The sequence below is a fragment of the Salvelinus fontinalis genome, chromosome 19, assembly GCF_029448725.1.
Source record: "Salvelinus fontinalis isolate EN_2023a chromosome 19, ASM2944872v1, whole genome shotgun sequence".
NCBI classification, from domain to species: Eukaryota; Metazoa; Chordata; class Actinopteri; order Salmoniformes; family Salmonidae; genus Salvelinus; species Salvelinus fontinalis.
The window spans coordinates 10,658,281-10,676,583 of NC_074683.1; the positions used below are offsets into that span (position 1 = coordinate 10,658,281).

General features: G+C 43.8%; 1 protein-coding gene across 3 annotated transcripts in view; it reads right to left on the reverse strand.

Annotated features, from left to right (window-relative positions):
* Positions 1–18,303, reverse strand: part of LOC129816350 (myosin light chain kinase, smooth muscle-like) — an 89,339-nt gene that overhangs the window by 44,343 nt on the left and 26,693 nt on the right. For all 3 annotated transcript variants that reach the window (XM_055870745.1, XM_055870744.1, XM_055870741.1), the window contains 8 exons: positions 11,024–11,231; positions 9,892–9,937; positions 9,313–9,478; positions 8,841–9,006; positions 8,565–8,586; positions 7,815–8,401; positions 7,396–7,599; positions 6,175–6,309 (listed from right to left, as the gene is read on the reverse strand). In XM_055870745.1, the coding sequence (XP_055726720.1) occupies positions 6,175–6,309; positions 7,396–7,599; positions 7,815–8,401; positions 8,565–8,586; positions 8,841–9,006; positions 9,313–9,478; positions 9,892–9,937; positions 11,024–11,231 (1,534 nt within the window). The remainder of the gene's footprint in view (positions 1–6,174; positions 6,310–7,395; positions 7,600–7,814; positions 8,402–8,564; positions 8,587–8,840; positions 9,007–9,312; positions 9,479–9,891; positions 9,938–11,023; positions 11,232–18,303) is intronic.

Genomic DNA, 18,303 nt, shown 5'->3' on the forward strand with positions numbered 1-18,303 from the left:
TACGCAAGAGAGAATCTCAGATGTCTGCTTAGGGAGCACAAACACTTGCCAAGTCTGTCTGGGTGTAATACTTCAGGAGAGTTTCAGGAAGGAGGGACGCATGTTTTTCCTTTATATGGTTCCTAGGCTTCATATTTGTTTAATGGCTGTGGGTGTATTTTCCAGCAGTAGGAACAGAAGAGAACAGAGGGGCTGTGAATGGGTTAGTACTGGGATCCCTACACAGTTGCTGCGAACAGGACTATCTCTCTTCCCTGAGTTGACTGATGCCATTAACTGTCTATCCGTCCTCAACAGGCTAGAGGATAACATCAACAGCTCCTGCACACACAGCTCAAACCTGGAGCACTAAGAGAATCGGACCGTTGGAAACTATGAGTACATCCTAATGAAACCCTATATACTTCCCTATATAGTGCAATACTTCTGACCAGGGTATATAGGGGTCTGGTCAAAAGTACTATACTATGAAGGGATTAGGGTGCCATTTGGGACCGAGACTATGTGAGATCCTTCTCTAAAACAAGTCAATTCAATTAGTGTTTGAAGATCAAGATGTTTTCTGAAGAGGATAATTCAACACACGAACACATTTGGCCCCCGAAGCACAACAAAACATAAACATTTAGTTCAGGGGCCAAACTTTTGACCGGTAATGAAAGTTAGAGTTGAGAATTGAATCCCTATGTTGAGAGTCAAGTTAGGCTGGGGTGATGGATACAGACAAAACCAAACTTCAACAGAATATGATGCGTCAGAATTAAATACCGAAGGATATAAATAACCCAGCTACAATAAGACAGAATAGTGTTAATTGCAAGGTTATTAAAGTAAACAAAAACTAAAATAAAACATTTAATTGGAAAAACTATTTAGGAAAATGAAATAAAATTAAGAAAAACTAAAACTATACTGAACAAAAATATAAACACAATATGCAAATATTTTACTGAGGTACAGTTTATAAGGAAATCAGTCAATTAAAATTAATTAATTAGGCCCTAATCTATGGATTTGACATAACTGGGAATACAGATATGCATCTGTTGGTCACATGTACCTTTGAAAAATAAATATGAGCGTGGATCACTCAACCAGTCAGTTATGGTATGACCATCATTTGCCTCATGCAGAGTGACATTTCCTTTGCATAGAGTTGATCAGGCTGTTGATTGTGGCCTGTGGAATGTTGTCACACTTCTCTTCAATGGCTGTGCGAAGTTTCTGGATATTGCGGGAACTGGAACACACTGCCGTACACGTCAATCAAACATGCTCAATGGGTGACATGTCTGGTGAGTATTCAAGCCATGGCAGAACTGGGACATTTTCAGCTTCCAGGAATTGTGTACAGATCCTTGCAACATGGGGCCGTTCATTATCACGCTGAATCATGAGGTGATGGTGGCAGATGAATGGCACAACAATGGGCCTCAAGATCTCATCACGGTATCTCTGTGCATTCAAATTGTCATCGATCAAATTAAATTGTGTTCGTTGTCCGTAGCTTATGCCTGCCCATACCCCCACTGCCACCATGGGGCACTCTGTTCACAACATGGACATCAGCAAACCGCTCGCCCCGTCACAAAGCAATACACATGGTCTATGGTTATGGTTATGAGGACACTGCAAAATTCTCTAAAACGACATTGAGGCAGCTTATGGTAGAGACATGAACATTACATTCTCTGGCAACAGCTCTAGTGGACATTCTTGCAGAGAGCATGCCAATTGCACGCTCCCTCAGAACTTGAGACATCTGTGGCATTGTGTTGACAAAACTGCACATTTTAGAGTAGCCTTTTATTGTCCCCAGCACATCATGCTGTGTAATGATCATGCTGTTTAATCAGTTTCTTGATATGCTATACCTGTCAGGTGGATGGATTATCTTGGCAAAGGAGAAATGCTCCCTAACACTAATAATGATAGAGAAATAAGCTTTTTGTGCATATGGATAATGTCTGGGATCTTTTATTTCAGCTCATGAAACATGAGACCAACACTTCACATGTGTTTATATTTATGTTCAGTGTATATCCTCCTGATTCCAAACAGGAAGTACCAGTGACACGCTCAATTATGGAAGTGGTCTGATGAAGCGGATGCTAAGCTAAACTGTTTCGCTAGCACAGATTGGCATATGTTCTAGGATTCATCCGATGGCATTGAGGTGTTCACCACATCAGTCACCGGCTTGGTGATATTGATTACAGGAAACATCAGCACTGAGCTAAAAGGTTAGAACTGCCGCTTCCAAGGAGCGGGACACTAATCCGGACGCTTATAAGAAATCCCACTATGACCTCCGACGAGCCATCAAACAGGCAAAGCGTAATAACAGGACTAAGATAGAATCCTACTACGCTGGCTCAGACGCTTGTCGGATCTGGCAGGGCCTGGAAACTATCACAAATTACTAAGGGAAACCCAGGTACGAGCTGACCAGTGATGCAAACTTACAGCATCAGACAAGCTAAATGCATTCTATGCACGCTTCAAGGCAAGCAACACTGAACCATGCATGAGATCACCAGCTGTTCCGGACAACTGTGTGATCATGCTCTCCATAGCCAATGTGAGTAAGACCTTAAAAACAGGTTAACATTCACAAGGCCAGATGGATTACCAGGACACGTACTCAGATCATGCGCTGACCAGCTGGCAAGTATCTTCACTGACATTTTCAACCTCTACCTGACCCAGTCTGTAATACCTACATGTTTCAAGCAAACCACCATATCAACTGTTGCCAACACCACCAATGTAACTTGTCTAAAAGACTATCGCCCTGTAGCACTCACATCTGTAGCCATAACATGTTTTGAAAGGCTGGTCATGGACATCATCCCAGACACTCTGGACCCACTCCAATTCGTATATACCGCCCAAACAGATCCACAGAGGTCTTCAAGGATCCACCTGTACCTGAATACCCAAGACCCGGTTTGGTACCCGAGCTGATCCAGATCCAGAATTCTAAATAATGTCACAGGTCTGGGTCGGATCCGATATGATTGTCACGGGTATGTTTAATTTGAACTCAGACTGAGTTATGGCTGAACTGACTTGTTCAGAAGGGCATTTACAGATCCGAACAAGACTGTGGCACAAGAGAGAGCGAGAGAGACATTTATAATTTATGCTGCTGCTCTTGCTTTTCACGAGAGGGGAGCGTGGCACATGTAGCTTGTTGTTGGCCAATAAGAAGTCAGTGGCAATAGGCTACAGTCAGACCGTAGCCCCGTGTGTGGCAAAAGTTAGGAGCCATCTAATCAATGGAAGATAGTTGTACAGAAAGAGCCAAGAGATAGGCTGCTACTTAATATTCTAAATGTTTTTTGTAACTGTAGGAGAAAGCGCAGCTTAAATAGCTTCTCCCGGTTTGATGCAGTCAAGACCGGTAGTAAGCAAACATAATTGATGATAAATAACCTAGCTATGGCAGCTATTAGTCTACTATAGCGCGAGTCAGCTTGGTTGGTTAGTTGCTGTCTCTTGTCTCTCCCTCCTCCTCGTGTCACTTGCTCACAGTACGGCCCCTCACCTACCTGCTAGAGCAGCACCTCTCTCCCTCTCGCGCTGTATCAGTTCTGGTTAATAAAGTAGCTTAAAAAAAAAGTAATCTTCTGTTGCTTCCCTCACCTCGGGTCTGGATCTGACCAGGTAGATACGGAATGGGTCTAGTTGTCTTCGTTCAGAATGGGTCTCCTGATATATTTTTTTTTACAATGCATTTGGAAAGTATTCAGACCCCTTGACTTTTCAAGTGCCTTCAAGTGGTCTGAATACTTTCCGAATGCATTGTACAGTATATGTATGCATATCATATCTGGGTGGGAAAGCCCCAGGTCCATTTCGGAATGGGTCCAACTTTTGAACCCTGTGAAAACCTTTAACACATATTATGCAATCTCTATTGCACTCCACACTGCCCTCTCCCACCTGAACAAGAGGAACACCCATGTGAGAATGCTGTTAATTGACTACAACTCAGAGTTCAACACCATAGTGACCTCCAAGCTAACAACCCTGGGACTGAACACCTCCCTCTGCAACTGGATCCTGGATTTCCTGACGGGCCGTCCCCAGGTGGTGAGGGTAGGCAACAACACGTCCACCACGTTGAGCCTCAACACGGGTGCATGCTTAGTCCCTCCCTGTACTCCCTGTTCACCCACGACCTTGTGGCCGCGCACGACTAACCGCATCATTAAGTTGACACGACGGTGGTAAGTCTGATCACCAACGACAATGAGACAGCCTATAGAGAGGCGGTCAGAGACCTGGCAGTGTGAAGCCAGAACAGCAACCGTTCTCTGTCAACGTCAGCGAGACAAAGGAGCCGATTGTGGACTACATGAAACAGAGGGAAGAGCACGCACCTATTCACATCGACAGGGCTGTAATGGAGCGGGTCCAGAGCTTCAAGTTCAGTTTCCACATCACTAAGGATCTACCATGGTCCACACACACCAATACAGTCTAGACTGGCTGCATCACCTCTTGGTATGGCAACTGCTTGGGTATATAGCTAAGTTATAGTTACTCATTGCAAATTTAAAATAACATGTTATTACTTTTCTATTATTTTTCAGTGTTCTTTCTCTCTGCAATGTTGGGAAGGGCCCTTAAGTAAGCATTTCACTATTAGTCTACAGCAGTGTTTACGAAGCATGTGACAAATAGTTGTATTTTATTCAAAACTCCTGCCAATGCCAGAGTAAATGGGTTGATTGCTTTGCAAATGGATACAGCAACCCAGAAAGTTATGACATTCTGAAAGAGGCATGAAAAATAACCCTGTGTGTAGATGAATGGAGCATGAAAGGACTGACTGCTTCATTTATGAGCATTTCAGCCAGCTTCTGTCACCCCTCCTTCAACAAGGCACAGCATGTATTGCTCAACTTCCATCGGATTTAGCATCCACACACCGGAGATGTAATTGACTGCACATTGGACGCATGGGACATACCAGAGGAGAAGATACTTCTCGTCCTAACTGACAACAGGGCGAACATAGTCAAGGCTATCAAGCTGTTACACAACAGGCACAAGAATACCCATGACCAACAACAACCAGAGCTGGCCATCGCTTTCAACTGCACGGCAGACAATTATCTTTTAGAATCTAAGTCACATTAAGATTATCATTTAAAATGTATAACTTCCCCCCAGTGACAAGAAGTGACATCCCCAAAAAAACACTATTGGCCAACATGTAAATGGATCCTAGCCTCCCACACATATGCTACTTTCTGTCCCTAACATTCAAATTGAAACTAAATAATATAAAAACAATAGAAATTATTTTAGAATACTCAAACTAAATGAAAATAGTAAATGAAGTCTGAAAACGGAATCTAAACTGAAATAGAAATAAAAACAAATAGAAAATCACACAACTATAATAAACTTGTTTCACTGTGTTGAGTTGAAATTCTACTAGATCAATTGTCAACGCCATGCTTACATTCTTATTTTATTGTAACCTTATAAAATACAGCATTCAAGGGGGTTTCCCCTGACGTTCAATATGTGGAGCAGTTAAATATGAAAAATAAACACTGTGTGTGTGATCTGGACGTGGTACAGAGACACATGAGCCTTCAGCAGCAGAGCAGCCAGACTTGTGAAAATGGTGGTCCTCTGATCGGCCGCCCTCAGGCTGAGAAAAAAGGCAGTAGCAGAACTACTATAATGCGTCCCAAATGGCATCCCATAGGGCCCTGGTCAAAAGTAGCCCACTATATAGGAAATAGGGTGCCATTTGGGGGTGGACACACACAATAACTCACACCCCCTGTCTAGCTGATCTGTTCAAGAGGGTTCTGAGTACAGAGAAATTTGTATTCCTCCCCCTTCTCATATCATCCCACACTTTTCATAGAAATTGACCTGATTTTAGTTGGTCAGTCCTGTGGGTGCAAAGCCTTGAAAACAGGAAGTCACCCCCCTCTAGTGGGTAAATGGGCATAACTGGACGGTGATGACTGGTACGAAAAGGGTTGCAAAATTCCCTTAACTTTACCAGAATTCCCAGGGTTTCCAGAAATCCTGGTTGGAAGATTCCCAGAATCAGGAAGTATTCCAGACTCCTTCAACCATGATTTTTGGAAAACTTTTGCAACCCTACTTACTGCAAGGGGAGATGATAGGCTCTCTCACCGTTTAGGAGCCAGGAGATGTTAGGTCGAGGCTTTCCATCCACTGAGCACTGCAGAAGGAAGTCCTGGCCCTCACTCACTGAATATCCCTTCAGGACTGTGCTGAATGCTGGGGGCTTGCCCTCCAGCCGTGGGTCTGCAGGGGAGGGAGTACACAGATAGTGTATTAACATTTACAGTATATTACATTGTATTGGATCCTTGCAGTACATTTAAAAGGAGGGAATGTGTGGTAATGGTCAGTCTAAGATTGACAAGTGTTATTTGCATCGGGGGGGTGCATCGTGATTCTGCACCCTTCTCCCAAAGTGTGCACTTGCACACTCCCATCTTAGATTTAACATTGCTGGAAATGCCCTCCAACCAAAGCGTATACAAATCCAAAGCTTTTATATCGATGACGGGGAGTGTGCTAGTGCACACTTTGGGAGAAGTGGGCGAAATCGAGACGCAGACTGGGTATCTGACAAGATGCAATTTTCCTTCTTTCCAATAGATGGCATAGGTAGACAAGAACTGTTACAGTGATTCCTAAAGGATGCTCACTCCCAACAAATATATACTGCTCGTCTCAAGCAAAACAAACTAAATCTGCATAGTGTTTGGCACGGTTCAGAATTAGAGAAAATAAACGCGATAAAAATGCCAGACTCTCCCCTTTTGTTGCAAATTGAATCACTGTCGACTGGTGCCAGTCTGTTAAGTCAAAACAAAAACAACTAGACAAGATATCAAAACCTCTCCAAATCCTCCACTAAAATAGTTTCACTTTGATTATCATTAAATAAACAAGCAACTTTTATTTGGTTACAGACAGACGGCTTATAAGGACATGCAACAGTCTCGTTTCCAAATGCAACGGTCTCGTTTTAGACTTAATCTCAATGTGCTCACTTATCCTGCCTTCATCATTACCATGTTTTGATTGAGACAGCCAGGGGAAAGGAATTAGACGCTTTTTTACCCAAAGGCAGAGCTGGGTAAACTTTCACAACCATCGACCTGTTCACTGAAAAGGAGTAATGTAATGAGCCTACACAAAAAGGGCCTTAGTTCACCCTATTAAAGCAAAATGTACTTATTTACAGTAAACTGCATTCCAAGCTGCAACCTATTCCTTATATAGTGCCTTACTTTTGACCAGGACCCATAGGGATCTGGTCAAAAGTAGTGCACTATATAGGGAATAGGGTGCAATTTGGGATGCATCCTAAGTACTTACTTTTGACACTGAGGATCCAAGTAGAAGAAACCTTCCCAGTGCTGGTGGTCATGGTGCATCCATAAGTTCCACTGTCCCTCTTCTGGACGTTGGTCACAGTGACGATGTGTGTGTTGCCGTCCTGGTGGAAGGTCAGCCCTGCTCTGGGTCTCAAAGGGAGGCCATCTTTAACCCAGCTCAGGCCAGGCACAGGAGAACCTGAGACTGGAAGAACACGTCAACAAGTCAATCTAATTGGATAAACAGGCAACAATGAAGTAGCTATTAGTGAACATTGTCCAAGTGGCCTAATAAAATGTCAAAAACATCTAAAGTTGGGAATGTGTTGGGAAGGTCTTGTACTCGGATTTCTCGGATTAAATATAGAATTTATATAAAAAACATCTGAAAACATGGAATTGCAAAATGTTTTGAATCACCTTGGCATTTGAATGTGACTGGGGTCCCCTCCGTAGCGTCCTGGCTCTGAGGTACAGAGTCAAATTTGGGTTGAGTTCCTGCAGTCACTGCTACCCTCTCTGACCTGCTCTCTCTGGTCTGCCTTCTGGTCTCTCTGGTGGGCTCTGGAGACGGCTCTGGGACTCCCTTTGGGGGGGGTTTCACCAGATCTCTTGTATCCCTCTCAGGAGCTCTGCTTTGGGGGTGAGGGCTGGTCCTTGCAGCACCCTGGCCTCCCAGGTGGTGCTGCAGGGTTGTGGAGCTGGCAGCCTTGGGGGGAGAGACGCCAGGCTTTCTAGGGGCTTTGTCTGGCAGGTCCGCAGGTGGCTTGGGAGAAGTCACGACGGTGGTCTTGGGGGATGCTGCGCTGGTCTTCCATGCTGGAGTTTTGACGATCACCTCTGTGCTGTCTTTGGTCTCCCTGGTGAGAGCGGTGAGTCTGGTCTCAGTCCTGTCTCCTGTTTTGGTAGGTGATCGTTGGTCTGTGAGCAGGCCATTACTTGTGGGCTTGACTTCAGGTGAGTCAGTTGTCTTTGGGACAGGTGCTACCAGAGCCGAGGGACCTAGGCTGTAGAAGTAGTAACATATGACATTGTCATAAGATTGAATACCTCACTGTGAAGAAATTGTGGAAATATTTTCTAGAAATTCAGCCAACTCACAAAAACGCTTACTCATGTAATCACACAGTAATATCACTATGCAGGGAATTTTATGAGATACATACTCACATGCCGGGGTCACTGCCTGAACCTAAAAAGGAATGGATAAACACTGAATTTCCCCTCTCAAATACAAATCAACATTTCCGAAATGAAAACTCGGTATTCAGAACTGGCACTGCTGAGGATTTACTGTGACGTTAAACGGCACCCTATTCCCTATTTAGTGGGCCCAAGTCAAAATAAGTGCACTACAAAGGGAAGAGGGTGCCATTTGGGATACTGGCTGTGTGTTGACGGCTGATGGCTGAATAACAGGCTGTGTGATTGGCTGCAGTGTCCTACCCTGAACGATCAACTCCGCTGTAGCTGTGGCCTTCCCAGCACTGTTGGCTACAGAGCAGGTGTACATTCCTGCATCGTCCACACACACGTCTCGGATCTCCAGGAAGTGGATTCCGGACTTCTCAAACATGTTGAAGTGGGGAGAAGATTGGAGCTCTTCATCTCCCTGTGACAACCATCCATCACAGAGAAAGTGGAAGAAAGAAAGGGAGAGAGAGAAAGAGTGAAGTCAGAAATTCAGAGATGAAGACTCACCATCCTCCATCTTTGAAAGACAGAATGTCTTCTCTATACCATCTAGAGTTGTAAAATTCCGGTAACTTTCCCCAAATTCTCAGGTTTCTAGAAATCTTGGTCAGATTTCATACTTTTTCCCTCCTAATTCTAAGAACATTACAACTTGGATTTCTGGAAAACCTGGGAATTTGGGGAAAGTTACAGAAGTTGCCAAACTTTCTCTGTTCCATCTCACTTTGAGCCAGGTAACCAGGGGCTGTGGACGTCCTGTGATTTTGGCCGAGAATTTGCCAGTCTGTCCCATTCTGACAAAAATACGTGAGGGTTTTGTCACAAACTTGGGGGGGCTCTCCCCCCAAATACTGGGCCTGCTCTCCACCGCTGGAACTCCAAACCGCCCGCTGGAGTCAGAGAAAACACAATGACTCACAACCTTATCGTCCAAAGATGTGTCTGCTCAATACCATCACTTGAACAAACACATTACATTTGAATAATGACTTAATATAGCAATATGACTGATTGGCTATATTTTTAACACCAACATAAAACATATCTGCATTATTCTAAATATAAAAATACAAGATTAAACATCTCATGGAACAAATATTCGGGTTTTACAGATGGAACAGGAAGGTTGATTTAAAAAAGAGAAATCATACCACCATGTGCAAAGAAGGAATGTGTCCCAAATGGCACCATATTCCCTATATAGTGCCCTACTATTGACCAGGGCCCCATAAGGCTTTGGTCAAAAGTACTGCACTTTGTAGGGAATATGGTGCCATTTGGGACACACACAAAGACATCTTACCCTGTTCTACTGGAGCAGGGGAGGCTGTATTTCTTCCCCGTATTCCCTGAGAAAACATGCCTCAGATAATGAATTTCAAAAAACAAAGTATGCGTCTCAAATGGCGCCCTATTCCCTATGTAGTGCCCAGAGCCCTGGTCCAAAGTAGTCAACTATGTAGGGAATAGGGTGCCATTGGAGAGACAGCCATAGAATATATCGCTGGTGCAATTCCAGCAGCAAGTAAATGAATGGGCACTGTTGCAGAATGCTTCATATTTCAGTCCAATGCCTTGTAAGATATGTTTGTCCTGCTACTTGTTAGAAAGGGCATGCTCCATATGTTAATGTTTAGTGAGCCTGAGGTGCCTAAATAGCTGTTTATGATCTTGGAAAGCTGAACAAAATGTGGAGGATGTCCGAATGTTTCCATACTTCTCCCTGGAAAGCAGTAGGTGCATAATGTTACCTAAGTATCCACAGTGTAACTATCGGAAACGGAAAGGCACAGCTGGCATGCCTACACCAAGGAATAGAAAATCAAAGTGTGCTAACACCACTTATGCTAACAGGACAGTATAAATCCACAATGGCCCCCTATTCCCCATTTACTGCACTACTTTTGACCAGGGCCTATGGGGCTCTGGTCAAAAGTAGTGAACTATATAGGGAATAGGGGGCCATTTGGGACGAAGCTTCTGTTGGCTTTGGATGGGTTGCTCTAATGAGTTCCTTCTGAACGAACAAAGTGTTCCTTTTGAAGATGATCCATATTTCAACCTTATTCCTATCATTACATTGAGTTAAAACATCACTTGGGCACAGTACAAAAGCAGTATGAAAGCCTGTATTACAGGACGTCTTATATTTTATGGAGCTGAATAAATGTGCTGGTGGTTAAAATACTTGACACAGTCTTGGTTTAATTTCACATGAGCTATTGAGGCCGTGCATTTCTCAGGGTTACTTTAGAAGTCTGCTTCCTATGCTACATTTTAAAATGAGCTACAAAGCAAAGCCAGTGGACCCTGCCAAAACATTTGTTGACAGACCATTCAATTATCTATCTGGTTGGCTGATGGAGAGGGTAAAGCTGTGTTCCAAATGGAAGCCTAGGCTGCCATTTGGGAAACAAAAGAAGGAGCTTCTTTACCTTCTACAGTGATCTCCACTGTGACCTGGCGACGTCCGGCATCGTTGACTGCCTCACATGTGTAACGTCCCGCATCCTCCTCCTGGATACCATGGACCACCAGGCTGAAGGTTCCACGGCTACTTTGTTCAATGGCGAAGCGCTCTCCAGCTATCACTGCTTTCCCATTCCTGGACCACGTGACCTGGGGCTCAGGGTGTCCTCTCACCTGGGAATAGATGGAAGAGTTTCAGTGGATTTTAACTACATAAAACAGAAGAAAAAAAAAAAAAAAGAAAAAAAAAAAAATCGGGCATCAGTGGTTAATGGTCATGGTTGAATCACAGCCCAACGGTGTGCTACTCATCATCATAACGGTTTCCGTAAGAAATGACAATTTTTTTTAACTAGCAGATCAGTTTTTTTTCAGGCCACTGACTGACACCAGATCCGTGACAATCCCCATGCCTAGTACATGTTCACATCCACCATTTTCATTTATCTTCTCAATACAATTGGAGTCAGAGCACAGGAACTCCCTGGGTGTGTGAAACTGACTGAATCTGTGGCCCATAGCCTAATTAAACTTAATTAGACGTTAAAAAAAATGGACACAGCAAACAATAGGATATTTACAAAAACAAATGATAAGCATTGATATCAACAATCAGCAAGTGAACTGGAAAGCTACTGATTACTCTTAGCGTTTCCTAATTCCCAGAATACAACAAATACATTACTGCCACAAGTCAAATCAAATCAAATCAAATGTATTTATATAGCCCTTCGTACATCAGCTGATATCTCAAAGTGCTGTACAGAAACCCAGCCTAAAACCCCAAACAGCAAGCAATGCAGGTGTAGAAGCACGGTGGCTAGGAAAAACTCCCTAGAAAGGCCAAAACCTAGGAGGAAACCAGGCTATGAGGGGTGGCCAGTCCTCTTCTGGCTGTGCCGGGTGCAGATTATAACAGAACATGGCCAAGATGTTCAAATGTTCATAAATGACCAGCATGGTCAAATAATAATAATCACAGTAGTTGTCGAGGGTGCAGCAAGTCAGCACCTCAGGAGTAAATGTCAGTTGGCTTTTCATAGCCAACTGTAGCCTGTTTAATTATCCCGGTCTTCTTTTTTCCAAAAAGACCTAATTTCCACAACTTCCTTTCCCCCGTGCATATTGTATTACTCAAGTTCTTAGTCCTTTCTGACGTTTCCATTCTCTCAATGCTTTTTGTCCCAGGTCAGTAGCCATCACTAATAACACCACGTGAAGAGTGGAGTACAGGTGCTGAAAGGGCACACGATATAGCAGAGATGAACAGGTTCAGAAGCTCTGTGAAACACTGCTCACATCCCCTGTCTATCTGGAGGAGCTTCCCACCTTTCTCCGATCCATTTGACTTCTCGTCGACTTCCATTAAAAAAAAAATTATAATCGCACTACAGTTTATTTTCTCTAAAGTCTTTGAAGCATCACAAATCTACAGGCAGAGACCACAGCTAATAGAGGACAGCGGATGGGCAATCTCTTTCTCTCCCACTCTGTGTTTCCACTGGTGGCATGCCAACCATCCTCCCCTTGAACCCCTGAGACTTTGTAAAATACCATTTCAGAGGAGAACCATGGTAAACCCAAACATGAACATTACATGGGTCTCACTCTGCAAACCAATACAAGCCCTTGCACATACTGCATAATTTAAATTAACAGCAAAAAAATGTACATCGTTAACCACTGCAGCTGGTACGCATTTCAGATTGAACATACAAATGAATATGGCTCGACAGCTAGTAGACAGATTGATTCCATATGGAACTCAACATTTTAAAAAAGCTGCGAGAGTCCAGCTTCTCTCTGTAATCGACCACTCTCATTCCAGTCTGTCAAACTAGCCTCTGTTTCAATAAAATATTACCTCTGCTGTACCCAGTCCTCCTCTGGCTTGCCCAAAAATAGCAGTACTAGGGTTTAAAGTCGTTATTAAATCAAACAGACACTGGCATTTCCTTCAACTCAGCTGCTTGACGTTCAGTGCCACAGAAATTTTCAAGCAGAGTTCAGACTTCTCGTTCATAAAACGTATTGTGGTCAACCTCTCGACCTCAAACATCCCAACTGACCAAGTTCACATGTTGAGGATAGGAGAAACAATGGGTTGTTTACACACCGAGTCAAGTTTATACAAACCAGACACAAGTACCATATTGGTTTGTCAAAGGAAAATGGCATCAAAACAAAGGTTGTGACAGGACTATGGATCAATGCACTGGCAGCTGAGGAGAGCCTTGCCTGCTGATCCATCCTGGACATACCGCCGAACTGCCGAAGAGCATCAAAACACCGAAGAATCCAAGAAGACAAGTAAACAGGGAGAGAGGCATATGAGGAACAAAGCAAGGAATATTGTCTCTAGTCTTTTTTGAGTCACGCTACTGGCACCCAATGTATCACCACATCAAGAGTACTACTTGCCATAACAAGGCTAATACTTCTGGGATAAAAGCAGACTTTACAACGAAATCCCCTCATAATGAAGAGAGGAAAATGATCAAAGGGAAGCTGAAGTTTGTTATTTTAATCATGTAAGCAGAGCGATTTATACGGCCACCAGTTCCATGTGAAGCAACTATTTTGATCGCTTGTGTCTTTAGACAAGTCGCTGCTCCAAATCAATAAATGTATCTGATGTTTTCTTGTCGGCTTCTCAAATGACATCTTATTTCCTATTTAATGCTTTACTTTTGACCAAAGTCCTAGTGAAAAGTAGAGCACTATATAGGAAATAGGGTTCCATTTGGGACGAAGGCCTTGTCCTTTTCATTTCCCAAAAAATAGGCCTATGGTTTATTTGGCCCAGTAATTCTTTAAGGTCTTGTACAGAGAATTACTTTTCAAGTTCGCATTCTGGAAGACACCTGTAGTGGATTACAGCTGGAGTTGGCCATCTCAGAGACTCAAGAATAATTGTCTGGCTAATTGTGAATGGACGTACAGTACATCAGAACCTATTCTTATATTCCCACCAAGTTGTGATCGCTACCGCTGGATGGTGTCAGAACAGGTGTACGTCCCAAATGGCACCCTATTCCCTTTATAGTGCACTACTTTTGACCAGGACCCATAGGGCTCTGTTCTAAATAAATGCACTTGATAAGGAATAGGGTGCCATTTGAGACACATCCCTGTTGTCTTAGACAGAAAAAACAAACTGATAAGTCCACATTTGATGAGGTTGAGTGATTCATAAATTGATTCTCACAGTGCTGTGAATAGCCACGATCCACATTGTGAGAATCCATCATCATTTAGGGACATGTTAATGTTTAATCCTGAGCTAACATTCCATTAGAGGGAATGTTAGCTGGTACTGGTACTGCTGTTTCACCATTCAAAAACAACCTGATGTCTTCATCTCATCAACATTGTATTTTTCCTGGCTTCACAGCCACTTTCAAGCCAGACTGCCAAAAGGCTGCTATGAATTACACACGCAAAAGACAATAATCACCAGTGTTTAACTGCCGTTCCTAACAACGGTCAGTGGACGGTTGAGACCGCTCTCTGCGTGAAAAGGCCTTCATTGAAGTAGCCAATGTGAACAATGTACGCCATTAAAACCAAATGGAACATTTGAATGTAACCAGCAGCAGAAGAAAGATGGCCGCTTCTCTAACACTGGTCAGAGGAGTCAGCTGAGCGGTGAGTCAGGGTGGAGCCGTGTAGGAGTAGCCTAGAAGTGGTCCACATCTGCTTTCAATAGGCAAGCAGTTTCAACCACCATCAGGTTTCTGGCAGCATACCTTTCACAGAGTTAACATGGAGCCTCCCTCGCATGCTGTTCCCCCTATATTTTCCTACTGGCTCGTAATGATGTAATAATAGAATTCTTTAGGAGGATGAGTTCTACCCTTGGCAGGCCATTACAATGACTGGGAGGCTGGGGAGAGAGGCGCTACATTGACCCGTGGCATGTCAGACGCCTACCTCCATGCTGGTGGACATTCCTTGTCTTCAGAGGAGCATCCCCTCACATTAAGAACATGCCCCTTGAGCATGACAACAACAATGCCTGCCGGGAAGGAAAAAGCCACGTACGGTCACTGTCAGGCAGCACGACCAGCTGACCTCAAATGGGGACACAGACCTGGTTTGCGATGGACAACTGCACTGTCTACTGTAGAATATAGACAACTACAGTACTTTTTCACTGCCAATGAACACATGACTTTTTTATTTATACATGTTCCAGGAGAGTCTGTAATTATGCCATATTAATAGTCCTGCAGCACCGCCCAATTACTTATTGTCCGTGTCCCAAATGGCACCATATACACACACACACACACACACACACGTATGCACACTCACACACACACGTATACACACACTGAACAAAAGTATAAATACAACAATTTCAAATATTTTACTGAGTTTCAGCTCATACAGTATAAGGAGATCAGTCAATTGAAATAAATTCATTAACCCCTAATCTATGGATTTCACAAGACCGGGAAAACAGATATGCATCTGTTGGTCACGGTAAGGGCGTGGATCACAAAACCGGTCAGTATCTGGTGTGACCACCAATTTGCCTCATGCAGGGCAACATCTCCTTGACATCGAGTTGATCAGGCTGTTGATTGTGGCCAGTGGAATGTTGTCCCACTCGTCAATGGCTGTGCGAAGTTGCTGGATGTAGGCAGAAACTGGAACGCGCTGTCGTACATGTCGATCCACAGCATCACAAACATGCTCAATGGATGACATGTCTGGTGACTATACAGGCCATGGAAGAACTGGGATATTTTCAGTTTCCAGGAATTGTGTACAGAACCTTGCGACATGGGACCGTGCATAAAATTTGATTTGATGATCATGCTGAAACATGAGGTGAGGGTGGCAGATGAACGGCATGACAACGGGCCTCAGGATCTGGTCAGGTTATCACTGTGCATTCAGATTGCCATGGATAAAATTCAACTGTGTTCGTTGTCCGTAGCTTATGCCTGCCCATAACATAATCCCACCATGGGGCACTCTGTTCACAACGTTGACATAAGCAAACCGCTCGACCACACGTCTGCCCGGTACAGTTGAAACCGGGATTCATCCATGACGTGCACACTTCTCCATCGAAGGTTGAGCATTTGCCCACTGAAGTTGCTTACGACGCCGAACTGCAGTCAGGTCAAGACCCTGTTGAGGACGACGAGCCCTTAGAGGAGCTTCCTGTGACGGTTTCTCACTGTTTGTGCAGAAATTCTTCGGTTGCGCAAACCCACAGTTTCATCAGCTGTTCGGGTGGCTGGTCCCGCAGGTGAGGAAGCCGAATGTGGAGGTCCTGGGCTGGTGTGGTTACACGTGGTCTGCGGTTGTGAGGCCGGTTGAACATGCTGCGAAATTCTCTAAAATGACATTGAAGCAGATATTGGTAGAGAAATGAACATTGAACTCTGGCAACAGCTCTGGTGGACATTCCTGCAGTCAGCATGCCAATTGCACACTCCCTCAACTAAGCTGTTAAATTGTGTCGACATGTTTTTTCTTTTTGCCAGATATTTTTTAGCCACTGGGACAGTTGAATGTACTTTATGCCTGGCCAGAGTCATGTTTAGATCTATGCTTTGGGCATGGCTATTGACCCGGAGTGGCATTGCAATGTGTGACAGAAGTCCACATTTTAGAGTGGCCTTTTATTGTCCCCAGCACAAGGTGCACCTGTGTAATGATCATGCTGTTTAATCGGCTTCTTGATATGCCACACCTGTCAGGTGGATGGAGAATCTTGGCACAGGCGAAATGCTCACTAACAGAGATGTAAACAAATTTGTGCACAAACAAACAAGCTTTTTGTGCATATGGAACATTTCTGGGATCTTTTATTTCAGCAACACTTCACATGTGTTTATATTTTTGTTCAGTAAACAGTGCATTTGGAAAGTATTCGATCCCCACATTGTTACGTTACAGCCTTATTCTATAATGGATTAAATAATTTTTTCACCCCTCAATCTACACACAATATCCCATATTGACAAAGCAAAAATGGTTTAGAAATTTTTGGAAAAGTTATATATAATATTTATAATATTATTAATATATTCAGACCCTTTTACTCAGTACTTTGTTGACGCACCTTTGACAGTGATTACAGCCTCGAATCTTCTTGGGTATGACGCTACAAGCTTGGCACACGTGAATTTGGGGAGTTTCTCCCATTCTTCTCTGCAGATCCTCTCAAGCTCTGTCAGGTTGGATGGGGAGGGTCGCTGCACAGCTATTTCCAGGTCTCTCCAGAGATGTTTGAGTCCGAGCTCTGGCTGGGACACTCAAGGACATTGAGACTTGTCCTGAAGCCACTCCTGTGATCACACTGACAGCGTCATCGCATTTTGGTACACCAGAATTACATTAATTTCCAATGAAACGCTGTATTAATTTAAAACGCTGTATTAAAACGCTGTATTAATTTCCAATGAAACGTTGCAGTGCGTTCGGTGTGGTGCATTCGTTGGATTTATAGAACGTATGCATTACATTTAAGTCATTTAGCAGACGCTCTTATCCAGAGCGACTTATGCATCAAACTGTATGCATAGACGGCTTGACAGAAATGGTAACACATTGTAGCAAAGGGGGTCGAGTGATAAATGGCAGATATGTGAGAGCAGAACTAATAAACGGGCTCTGCCCGATCACTAAGATGGCCACCCCGATCAGAACTACAGATCACAAAATGGCCGACTGCCAAAACTTAAAGTCCCAAAAGCAAGGGTCAAGAAAAACCAGGAAGAGGGGGCTGGAAGGATCTATGAACTGTAGAGAAAGAGACAATAGATATTGGCTGGATTTACCGTGTATGAGCTGGACTGTTTTGGACTTACCTGTTGGCGTTTGGACCTGGACCTACCGAGAACCCGATTCATGTACCGAACCCTGCTATCCTTGACCTTGCCTACGACCTGGGTGGACCAGGACGGAGAAACAAACACACAGGTACCTGTTGGAAAGAACTCTCATTCTGGGGTAGTGACAGTTTCCCACTTAATTTGTGACAAACGCTCATAACCTTGAAGAGGTTTGCCACAGCATATATATCCAGATGATGCTGCTTACTATTTTGCGCAATGAAGCTGTCGGTGTGTACGAAGCCGTTAGGGTCATTGTCCTGTTGGAAGGTGAACCTTCGCCCCAGTCTGAGGTCCTGAGTGATCTGGAGCAGGTTTTCATCAAGGATCTCGCTGTACTCTGCTCCGTTCATCTTTCCTTCGACCCTGACTAGTCTCACAGTCCCTCA